The sequence below is a fragment of the Dendrobates tinctorius genome, unplaced genomic scaffold (assembly GCF_039654945.1).
Source record: "Dendrobates tinctorius isolate UK_male_01 unplaced genomic scaffold, ASM3965494v1 ptg000062l, whole genome shotgun sequence".
Taxonomy (NCBI): Eukaryota; Metazoa; Chordata; class Amphibia; order Anura; family Dendrobatidae; genus Dendrobates; species Dendrobates tinctorius.
Window position 1 is genome coordinate 18,741,888 of NW_027361730.1, and position 12,000 is coordinate 18,753,887.

Genomic DNA, 12,000 nt, shown 5'->3' on the forward strand with positions numbered 1-12,000 from the left:
CGATTTGGAGGCCGGGGTGGCTCAGCCTCCGATTTGGAGGCCGGGGTGGCTCAGCCTCCGATTTGGAGGCCGGGGTGGCTCAGCCTCCGATTTGGAGGCCGGGGTGGCTCAGCCTCCGATTTGGAGGCCGGGGTGGCTCAGCCTCCGATTTGGAGGCCGGGGTGGCTCAGCCTCCGATTTGGAGGCCGGGGTGGCTCAGCCTCCGATTTGGAGGCCGGGGTGGCTCAGCCTCCGATTTGGAGGCCGGGGTGGCTCAGCCTCCGATTTGGAGGCCGGGGTGGCTCAGCCTCCGATTTGGAGGCCGGGGTGGCTCAGCCTCCGATTTGGAGGCCGGGGTGGCTCAGCCTCCGATTTGGAGGCCGGGGTGGCTCAGCCTCCGATTTGGAGGCCGGGGTGGCTCAGCCTCCGATTTGGAGGCCGGGGTGGCTCAGCCTCCGATTTGGAGGCCGGGGTGGCTCAGCCTCCGATTTGGAGGCCGGGGTGGCTCAGCCTCCGATTTGGAGGCCGGGGTGGCTCAGCCTCCGATTTGGAGGCCTGGGTCGATCAGCCTCCGATTTGGAGGCCGGGGTGGATCAGGCTCCGATTTGGAGGCCGGGGTGGATCAGCCTCCGATTTGGAGGCCGGGGTGGATCATTGTCCGATTTGGAGGCCGGGGTGGCTCAGCCTCCGATTTGGAGGCCGGGGTGGCTCAGTCTCCGATTTGGTGTGTCGGCCCTTTAAGACTCATTTGGGTGCGCTGGCCCTTTAACAATCACTTTGGCGCGTTGGCCCTTTAAGAGCTAGTTTGGCTCACTGGGCTTCTTTTAAATCCACTTTGGCGCACACATTCTCTCTCAGGGGCATGTGTCATGTGATGAAGCTAGATTTGCATTTGTGCTGTGGGTTTCGCTTTAAGAGCTGATATTATGTGGCAGAGGCTCTGTGCTGGGGTTCAAGTGAAGTTCGTAGGCGTTGGCATAGTAACTGGGTCTGCCTGCGCATATCAATGAGCTCAACTGTCATTTCAATCGCCTCAGGGCACGTTTTGCCATTTCCTATTGAAAAGCATTGGAGACAGTGCATTCCAATGACGGTAAAAAAAAATTTCAAACGCAAATTGCGCAAAAACTACAAATCCGATCGACACGAAAAATACTTAGCACACCTCTCATGGACGCTGGCTTTGAAACGACACCTCAACGGAGTCTGTGCGTGTAGCGGTTCGGGCCGCATTAATTGCGGAAATCAACTTCATAATAATAATAATAATAAGAAGAAGAAGAAGAAGAAGAAGAAGAAGAAGAAGAAGAAGTTAGCAGCGTTCGGATTACAATATAGTGTTTTTTTCAAACCACTATAATAAGAAGCAGAAGAAGAAGTTAGCAGCGTTCGGATTACAATATAGTGTTTTTTTCAAACCACAATAATAATAATAATAATAATAATAATAATATGTGGTTTAGGTACACTGTGGCTCAGAAGGGAGGGAGATATTTGGATTTGGGAGTGCAGAATTTGCTGAAGTTCTTTTGGAGGGCGAGGAGCCATTTAGATTTTCCAGAGCCTTTGTACTAAAAGTTACAGTGGGGCAAAAAAGTATTTAGTCAGTCAGCAATAGTGCAAGTTCCACCACTTAAAAAGATGAGAGGCGTCTGTAATTTACATCATAGGTAGACCTCAACTATGGGAGACAAACTGAGGAAAAAAAAATCCAGAAAATCACATTGTCTGTTTTTTTTTCATTTTATTTGCATATTATGGTGGAAAATAAGTATTTGGTCAGAAACAAAATTTCATCTCAATACTTTGTGATATATCCTTTGTTGGCAATGACAGAGGTCAAACGTTTTCTGTAAGTCTTCACAAGGTTGCCACACACTGTTGTTGGTATGTTGGCCCATTCCTCCATGCAGATCTCCTCTAGAGCAGTGATGTTTTTGGCTTTTCGCTTGGCAACACGGACTTTCAACTCCCTCCAAAGGTTTTCTATAGGGTTGAGATCTGGAGACTGGCTAGGCCACTCCAGGACCTTGAAATGCTTCTCACGAAGCCACTCCTTCGTTGCCCTGGCGGTGTGCTTTGGATCATTGTCATGTTGAAAGACCCAGCCACGTTTCATATTCAATGCCCTTGCTGATGGAAGGAGGTTTGCACTCAAAATCTCACGATACATGGCCCCATTCCTTCTTTCATGTACCCGGATCAGTCGTCCTGGCCCCTTTGCAGAGAAACAGCCCCAAAGCATGATGTTTTCCACCACCATGCTTTACAGTAGGTATGGTGTTTGATGGATGCAACTCAGTATTCTTTTTCCTCCAAACACGACAAGTTGTGTTTCTACCAAACAGTTCCAGTTTGGTTTCATCAGACCATAGGACATTCTCCCAAAACTCCTCTGGATCATCCAAATGCTCTCTAGCAAACCTCAGACGGGCCCGGACATGTACAGGCTTAAGCAGTGGGACACGTCTGGCACTGCAGGATCTGAGTCCATGGTGGCGTAGTGTGTTACTTATGGTAGGCCTTGTTACATTGATCCCAGCTCTCTGCAGTTCATTCACTAGGTCCCCCCGCGTGGTTCTGGGATTTTTGCTTTTTGAGTGGAGGAAAGAGGAGACTCTTAAAGAAGAAGTTACAGGTCTGTGAGAGCCAGAAATCTTGATTGGTTGTTTCTGACCAAATACTTATTTTCCACCAAATAAAATGAAAAAAAAACAGACAATGTGATTTTCTGGATTTTTTTTTCTCAGTTTGTCTCCCATAGTTGAGGTCTACCTATGATGTAAATTACAGACGCCTCTCATCTTTAAGTGGTGGAACTTGCACTATTGCTGACTGACTAAATACTTTTTTGCCCCACTGTACGTGAAAATCATCTATTTTTCCGTTAAAGTGAACCTGTCACCGAGTTTGGCCTATATAAGATCACCTTTCAGAACTGATACACAGCATTCTATAATGCTGTATATCTGACCACAACCCGACCTATAAGAGAAGAAAACTAACTTTTATTATACTCACCTGCGGGGCGGACCAGTCCGAGAGGTGTCGCTGGTCTTAGTCCGGCACTTCCCATCTTCTTACGATCGCCTCCCTGCTGGTTGCTTTGTGTGGATGACGTGTCTCTGCATCATCCACACAGTATCCTCAGCAGTGCGCTCCTGCGCAGGAGTACTTGTCTGCCCTGTTGAGGGGAGAGCAAAGTACTGCAGTGAGCAGGTGCTGTTTTTTTTTATGTTTTCCGGCACCTGCGCACTGCAGTACTTTACTCTGCCCTCAACAGCGCGGTGCCGAGGAGACTGTGGATGACGCAGGGATGCGTCATCCACACGAAGCAAGAAGGAGCATGGTATCGCAAGAAGATGGGAGGTGCCAGACCAAGAAGAGCAACACCTCGGTGATGTGCTGTGAAGACACTGAGCTTGAACTGCGGTGACCTCATCACTGGCATTTTCCCTTGGTCCAGAGGTCGCTGCAGCTCGAGCCGGATGGGAGCACAGCTTTAGTGACGTCACCGCTAGTCACTGAAGATCCACTCCCAGCAGCTCATTCACCAGTGGTATTCAGCCGGGACAGTCGCATCTTGGCACTGTCCAGGTAGAAAACTGTTTATCCCCCAGACATGGATTACTGCGTTGGACAGAACGACGAACGGGTATGGTATATTGTTTTGTTTTTATTTTACTTTTTACCTTTATTACAGAAGATCGAGGGCTTCGCTGGAATGAGGTGAGGTCATAAGTATGGTTTAATTGAGATTATTAAAGGAGTCTGTGTCTTTCATTCAATGAAAGGACTTTTTTCTGGGTGTCTGTGTTTTCTTACAATGCGACAATGGTGTTAGTAATGGGGGCGTCTTATTCATGCCTCTCCATTACTAACCTCCGGGCTTGATGTTACCACACAAAGGTGACATCAACCCCCCCAACTATTACCCCACTTGAACTACAGGGCAAGTGGGAAGAGCGAGGCTAAGTGCTGAGAATTGGAGCACCTTAGAGATGCACCTTTTCTGGGGCAGCTGAGAGATTACGTTTTTAGCCTGGGGGGCCAGTATCCATGGCCCCTTACTAGGATGTTAATATCAGCCCGTAGCAGTCTGCATAGCCTTTGCTGGTTATTAAATACATCTTTTTTTAGGGTCCCCCATTTTAATAGCCAGTAAAGGCTAAGTATACAGCTGTGAGCGGATATTAATAGCCTAGGAAGCTCCATGGGTATTACCCACTTCCAAGGCTATAAACATCTGCCCCCAGCCGTCGGCTTTTCCTCTGCTGGTTATGAAAATTGCACGGGAGCCCACGCCATTTAATTTCCAAAAAATAATCTTTTATTAATTAAATACATGTACAGTAACTAGCACACACTGTACTAATTGTATATGTCATTGACATCTATAAATCTACCTATTCTATTTGTATTTACTGTATGTAATCTATCTCTTCTATCCTGTCGGCTCCTGCAGTGATTTTACAGAACACGGCAGATGAATCACCGACTTTTCTTCTATCTATTTCTGATATATATAGATATATATATATATATATATATATATAGCTAAAAAATAGAGGGAACACTTCCTAGTACATTGTGTTGGTTAAGTGTTAGCTTTATTTGTTTAAGCTATATATATATATATATATATATATATGTGTGTCATTGACATATATACATGTGTCATTGACATTATATATATTATACACACACCTGTATTGTATGTGTATACAATGTGTATACATCTATTCTAACCTGTCACTCTGATTATACTGTACGCGGCAGGTCATTTGCCGGCTTTTAATCTATCTAGCTATCTAATTATATGTGTGTGTGTTTTGATAAATATTTCCTTTGAAAACAATGTGTAAATGACAGAGAATTGTTTTATGTAAAAGCTCATGTTAAAATCGTATTGCAATCAGATAGCAGTTGCACTGCATTCAGATGTAAATTGGGTGCTAGGTGGGAAAAATTGGATTGCACTCGCATAAAAAACGCATGACACTTGCATTACACTCGTCTGACTCTCCTGCATCAAAATTGGAGCTATTTTAAAATCACTAGTGTGTCTCCAGCCTATCTCCTGGGTTCACCATAGTCATATCCGCATAACCACAACCTGACCAATGCTGCCCTGATCCCACTATCTATTGAGTGAGCAAAGCTGCAGCCTGAAAGCCTGAAATTTATGTATTCAATACACTTTACTGCCTTATAAAAGTTACCGGAATATTGTTTAAAAATGGCAAATTATCTCCCGGAGTGGTTTATTCTGGGCATCGATGGCCTGATGGGGGGTCTACAGTGGGGAAAAAAAGGTATTTAGTCAGCCACCAATTGTGCAAGTTCTCCAACTTAAAAAGTTGAGAGGCCTGTAACTGACATCATAGGTAGACCACAACTATGAGAGTCAAAATGAGAAAACAAATCCAGAAAATCACCTTGTCTGATTTGGCAAGATTTATTTTACAAATTATGGTGGAAAATAAGTATTTGGTCACCTAAAAGCATGCAAGAGTTCTGGCTCTCACAGACCTGTAACTTCTTCTTTAAGAGGCTCCTCTGTCCTCCACTCATTACCTGTAGTAATGGCACCTGTTTGAACTTGTTATCAGTATAAAAGACGCCTGTCCACAACCTCAAACAAACAGTCACACTCCAAACTCCACTACATTTTTATACCTTCTAAAATGCTACCAAACTAAAAATATTTCACAAATGGTGCTGATGTAAAGCAGACATGTGGGAAATGTTATTTATTAATGTTTTACTGTGGTGTACCTATCTGGATTAAAGGGATAATCATTCAAAGTTTGAAAAATGGAAATATTTTGACATTTGTCAAATTTCTTACATTTTTTATAAGTAGACACAAAACATATCAACCTAAATTTACCATCATCATAAAACATAATTTGCCACAAAAAACACCCAACTCAAAATCATTGGGATAAGTCAAAACGTTTCAGAGTTATCATCACATAAAGTAAAAATTTGACTTGGTCACAAAGGGGTTACGTTTGTAGGTGTAACGTGAAAAAATGTGGAATCGTTTATAGGGAGTGAATACTTTTTAAGGGCACTTTACATATATAACGATACCAAAAGGCACACAACATGAATATTTTTCCACAACAAAAAAACAATTGAGAATGTGTCAGCGTACATAACACTGTGGAGGCCGTTTCCACTTGGAAGAAATTTGCTACCAATGCCAATTTTTTGGTATTGTTTTCTAGCTAGGTCTGTGGAGACTAAAGAGAACCTGTCACATCCCAAAATGTTATTAACTTGCAGAACATGTATTTTATTCCTTCTGGGAGCCGCTGGCTTTCAGTCATAGAGGCGTGCCCAGAGTGGCGACTGCCGACAGCACACAGTGAGCGCTGGCTGCTAGCACGCCCCCTGTGCTTTGATTGACAGCTCTCTCTGAACAGATCTGCTGCATAGCGAGCTGTCAAAGCGCCATGGTGTGCTTACAGCCGCTGTGTACTTAGCGGTGACAGTAGCATGCTTCAATGACTGAAAGCCAGCAGATCCCAGAAGGAATAAAGATCATTTTCTCCCGATAGATGCACATTCAGTGTAGCGGACAAGCAGCACTGTAAGGCCGGGATCACACATGCAAGAAACTCGGAGTCTCGCATGTCAATACCCGGCACTGCCGCTGGCACTCGGGAGCGGAGCGTGTGGCTGCACAGAAATACAGGCAGCCGCACACTCCACTCCGGAGAGCCGGGTATTAAGATGCGAGACTCGTCTTGAGTTTCTCGCATGTGTGATCCCGACCTAACACTTTAAAACTGCCGATCAGCTCTATATCTTCAGGTTAATAGCATTTGGGGACATTTTATTTATTTTACTCACTTATGTAGTGCCGTTAATTCCACAGCTCTTTAGAGACACCATCAAGCGTACAAGGAACATGACAGGTTCTCTTAATACTGGGGTCCTGGATTCAAATCCCACCAAGAAAAACATATGCAAGGAGTTTGCATATTCTCCCTGTGTTTGTTCTCACACTACAAAGACATACTGGTAGGTGGTGAGCCCCAATGGGGACAGTGATTATGAGGTCTATGAATATGTTGGTGCTATATTAGCAAACATGATACACGGACAATACCAATACTGTGCTGATTCCTGATCTGTGGCTAATTTTAAGTTTCACGTGCAGGATTTTAGAGCCATTGTTCTTTTTCTCAGGCAACCAGTACACCTTCATTTTTCCCAAAAGCGCAGTGACAATTGGCAAGGCTAAAAACAGTATAAATACATAACATGCAGAGAGATCCTTCCTGGAAAGAGGTGACAACCTCTACAGAATCAGTAATGGATGGCTTTTCCTACTTTATTACCACAACAATAGGCATAATAAAGGCAGCGTTAGAGTCGGATGCCATAGACGTCAATGAGCCATCTGCAGGTCTCTGCCGTCCAGGTTACTGTGGGAGATGAACTGCAGCACTCAGCAGCGGCCACTAAACACTGTTTGCATTTGCAGCTATGGTGTTTGGCTCGGTGCACTGCTTACATCCGGCCACAGATCAGTATTTTCTTTTATTGATCTCAGCTGATATGGATGTTATTTGGAATTTTAACATGTACCAATAATATTTTTATACCCGTGGAGTTGGACCTTTCTTCCTTGCTTTCAGTCCTGGTCAACCACTTTTAAGAACACATTCCCATGGGTTCTTTCCACTGTGGAAAATCCAATGTGGATTTTGCCGCGGAAATTTTTTTTTTATTGCACATGGTACATTTCACAGCAGAAATCCCTGCATCTAATCTGCAGGGCCAACTGGTGTACTTATCGGGGTGTACCACAGCTGCAGGCTTATACGGTGGAGGGACAGCAGATGGCACTGTGATAACTAGAGTTTGCTAACACTGTGACCTCTTTTGTTAATTTTCATCAGTTTAACTTTTCTCCTATAATTCCCCTTGTTGTGATGACAAATATCACAGCTGCCGTAAGTCCCAATTAAAACAGTTCATTCTCCAACAATTTCTGCCTGTAATAGATTCTGCTGAATGTCTGCAACAGTACTAACATTGTGTATCTGCCTGAAAGGGTTATAGATTGGGTAGTGTCGGATAGTGTTTTCTTTGTTTTTTTTTTTCTTTTTTTTTTTTTTTTTTTTTTTGGGGGGGGGGGGGGGGGAGTACTTTTGCAATTTACTATTTGTTAAAATTTGAACTGTTCCTTTCAGCAGATTGTCTAGGAGACCGACCACCGCTGCTGCCTAGTTTATGAGCCCTGCAATGAAGCCGACTGAGATTCACCAAACAATTTTGCCCCTATCTTCATAATGGGGAAAAAGTGTGTGTATCAAGCCCCACCCCTCACTATGATGTCATAATGGTTGACTATGGGATGGAGGATATGGGCACTGGACTATGGGATGGAGGATATGTATGATGGGTATATGGGCACTGGACTATGGGATGGAGGATATGTATGACGGGTATATGGGCACGGGACTATGGTTCGGCGGATATGTATGATGGGTCTATGGGCACGGGATTATGGGATGGAGAATATGTATGATGGGTATATGGGCATGGCACTAAGAGATGAAGGATGTGTATATAATTATAATTTGCTATAACTAACCACAGTTAGTTACTATGCCCGGGCAACGCCGGGCTCTTAAGCTAGCATATAAATAATATTACGGGATTGCAAATGTGAACAGATAACCCTTAAAAGAATTGTTTATTGGAAGAAATATAAAAAACAGCACCACAAAAGAAAACCCTAAGTGCACAAAAATTGGATAAACTCACTGAAAATATACACGATATATCTCATATATGATTGTTATGATGCAACATGTTATTCAGACATACAGAAAGTCTGATAAAGAGCCACCACGCTGTCTCCTCTTGCTTACTCCCAACCAAGATTAGGGACTTTTATACAGATACAAGAGGGACAAACGGACTGAATAAGCTTTATTGGAACAAAACCCAGGTATCACCACATATGACCTAGGAAGCCCTGCACGTCCACTAACATCCCTGCCTACCAGCGGAGGCTGGCACCCTAAAAATACGATATTTGGTGCCCCCGCTCCATGGTGGCTGTCCCTCACTGACCCTGCAGGCCCTGTGCTGATAAGCAGGGAGCCTAGGCCAGACAATAAACAACTAGTCTAACAGTGGGAGGGATATTATGTGGCACGTGATATATTAGGAGGAAACACTGCGTTCCGGTGACCCTGGAAAGTTTGCTCACAAGCTCCATAGAAAAGCACATGTTGGGCGTCTAGCGGTGGTGGTTGGCCTCCAAGGCAATGATCAGTATATAAAAGTGTTAATGTCTCAGGACATAAAACCTGTAGGGAAGCAGAGGGCACCAGACCATAGGGCTATACCTGCACAAAAAGACACAACGGATCTAGGCCCGACTCCTGGAAAGGCTCATTAGCGTTGCTGCTGCCCTGTGGCAGGGCTGTGGAGTCGGAGTAATGGAAACGGAGGATTTGGAGGTTTGGCTTACTGACTCCACAGCCCTGCCACGAGGCTGGGGATGAATTCCACCAGGATGCTGGATAAGAAGAGATAATGCAGTGATTTAGGCTGTGCTACCAAAATGAAGATCCTTCATCCAATGATATGAATGGCGGTTTTTATGCACAACGCGTTTCCACCCCGGCCTGGCATCTTTATCGAGTGTAAAACCAGTACAGTCTGGTGCCAAAACACGTTAGGAAATAAAAACCGCCATTCATATCATTGGATGGTGCGCAGCCGAAATCCGTGAATTGTTTCTACTTGTCAATATCTCAGCATGGACTGCAAAGATCCATCAGCGGCAAAACTCGCTTGCATTGCCAAGCCCTACCCGACCCTATCCAGCGGGAGGAGGGTTGTCACGTCTCCCCTTGCTTCCCCTGTGTTTAGGGGAAGGGTCATGACATGGACCCCCTATGACACTTCAGATGTTCTCTATGAGAGGTTCCCATTCACCATCTACCAAAGACCCTGTGCGGGCGGCGCAGGGCAGAGACTTTTTAGGGGGGGGGAGTGATTAATGGGGATTTCTGGAAATAAAACCCCCTATAAGCTGGTGATGTCTGATGAGTGAGGGTCCGGCCGCCATGCCGATACTGCCGCTGAGGCCCAGCTCGGGTCACTGGCACCAGACTGCGTGGTAGCGACCCCATAATACAGCGCTAACTATGCACAGCCCCCCACCACTCATACACAGGGGGCAGTCAGTAATGTTTCCTAGCAGGACCCCCATAATATTGCTCGGAGGTATTCGCTTGTATGCCCCCTCCCTCCAGGGGTTCTGTCACACACAATACAGCCCATATCCCCGGTACCGACCACCACAGCCTGCAGCGCAGAGAACTGGAGTGGACTGGAGGCAGGCAGGCTGGCCCCACATGACTGGTGGAAGAATCCACGGAAGAGACTGTCACATACACATCCCTTACCATCCGGCCGCCGTTCCGTGCCCTCCGCCCTCCGGTGTCACCGGCAACTGACCGGAAAGGCGCGAAGCGCAGGCGCCGGGCTCAAGGGGCGTGGTCCGACCCCAAAGCCTGGGATGATTGGCGGAAGTCGCTACGTGATTGGCCGAGACGTGCAAGACTACGTTGGTAAGAGACCGCTTTTAGCCAATCACATTCCAGAACTCTTCACTCGTGAGTTGTTTGTAAGCTGTGAGCGCCATGGTAACCGTGTTCGCTGCCGGAAGTGAGCAACACGTGACTTGGGAAGTGACAGGCGGCCTGCTGTGTGACGTAACACGCACAGCTGATTCCTCCGGGTCACGGCCATTGTTAACTCATGCACTTTACAGACACAGACTGCAAAGACACACAGAGGCACTCGAGAGACTCACTGGCACTGGAGAGGCATGCAGAGACTCTGGAGAGACAAAGACACACACTGGAGAGGCACACAGACATGAGAGAGACACTGCAGAGATACAGAGACACTGGAGAGACAGGCAATACAGACACGAGAGAGACACTGCAGAGATACAGAGACACTGGAGAGAGACAAAGACACTGGAGAGGCACGTGGAGACACACAGAGACACTGGAGAGATACACAGACAGTGCAGAGACAGACAGCACAGACACAAGAGAGACAGTGCAGAGATTCAGAGACACTGGAGAGACACTGCAGAGATACAGAGACACTGGAGAGACAGGCAATACAGACACGAGATAGACACTGCAGAGATACAGAGACACGAGGGAGAGAGACAAAGACACTGGAGAGGCACGTGGAGACCCACAGACACTGGAGAGATACACAGACAGTGCAGAGACAGACAGCACAGACACAAGAGAGACAGTGCAGAGATTCAGAGACACTGGAGAGACAGGCAATACAGACACGAGAGAGACACTGCAGAGATACAGAGACACTGGAGAGACAGGCAATACAGACACGAGAGAGACACTGCAGAGATACAGAGACACGAGGGAGAGAGACAAAGACACTGGAGAGGCACGTGGAGACACACAGACACTGGAGAGATACACAGACAGTGCAGAGACAGACACAAGAGAGACAGTGCAGAGATTCAGAGACACTGGAGAGACAGGCAATACAGACACGAGAGAGACACTGCAGAGATACAGAGACACTGGAGAGACAGGCAATACAGACACGAGAGAGACACTGCAGAGATACAGAGACACGAGGGAGAGAGACAGACACTGGAGAGGCACGTGGAGACACACAGAGACACTGGAGAGATACACAGACAGTGCAGAGACAGACAGCACAGAGACAAGAGAGACAGTGCAGAGATTCAGAGACACTGGAGAGGCACAGAGACACTGGAGAGACAGAGGCAATACAGACACGGGAGAGACACTGCAGAGATACAGAGACTCTGGAGAGACAGGCAATACAGACACTGGAGAGGCACACAGACATCACAGAGACACTGCAGAGATACAGAGACACTGAAGAGACAGAGGCAATACAGACACGAGAGAGACTGTATCTCTGCAGTGACACTGGAGGGAGAGTGACAAAGACACTGTG

At 46.2% G+C, this 12,000-nt stretch overlaps 1 protein-coding gene across 2 annotated transcripts in view; it reads right to left on the bottom strand.

The window, feature by feature from the left end:
• The window catches only part of SCAPER (S-phase cyclin A associated protein in the ER), a 404,857-nt gene extending 394,280 nt beyond the window's left edge, over positions 1 to 10,577 (bottom strand). For both annotated transcript variants that reach the window (XM_073579348.1, XM_073579347.1), the window contains exon 1: positions 10,428 to 10,577. In XM_073579348.1, the coding sequence (XP_073435449.1) occupies positions 10,428 to 10,430 (3 nt within the window). In that variant the 5' untranslated portion in view covers positions 10,431 to 10,577. The remainder of the gene's footprint in view (positions 1 to 10,427) is intronic.
• Positions 10,578 to 12,000: the final 1,423 nt, after the last annotated feature.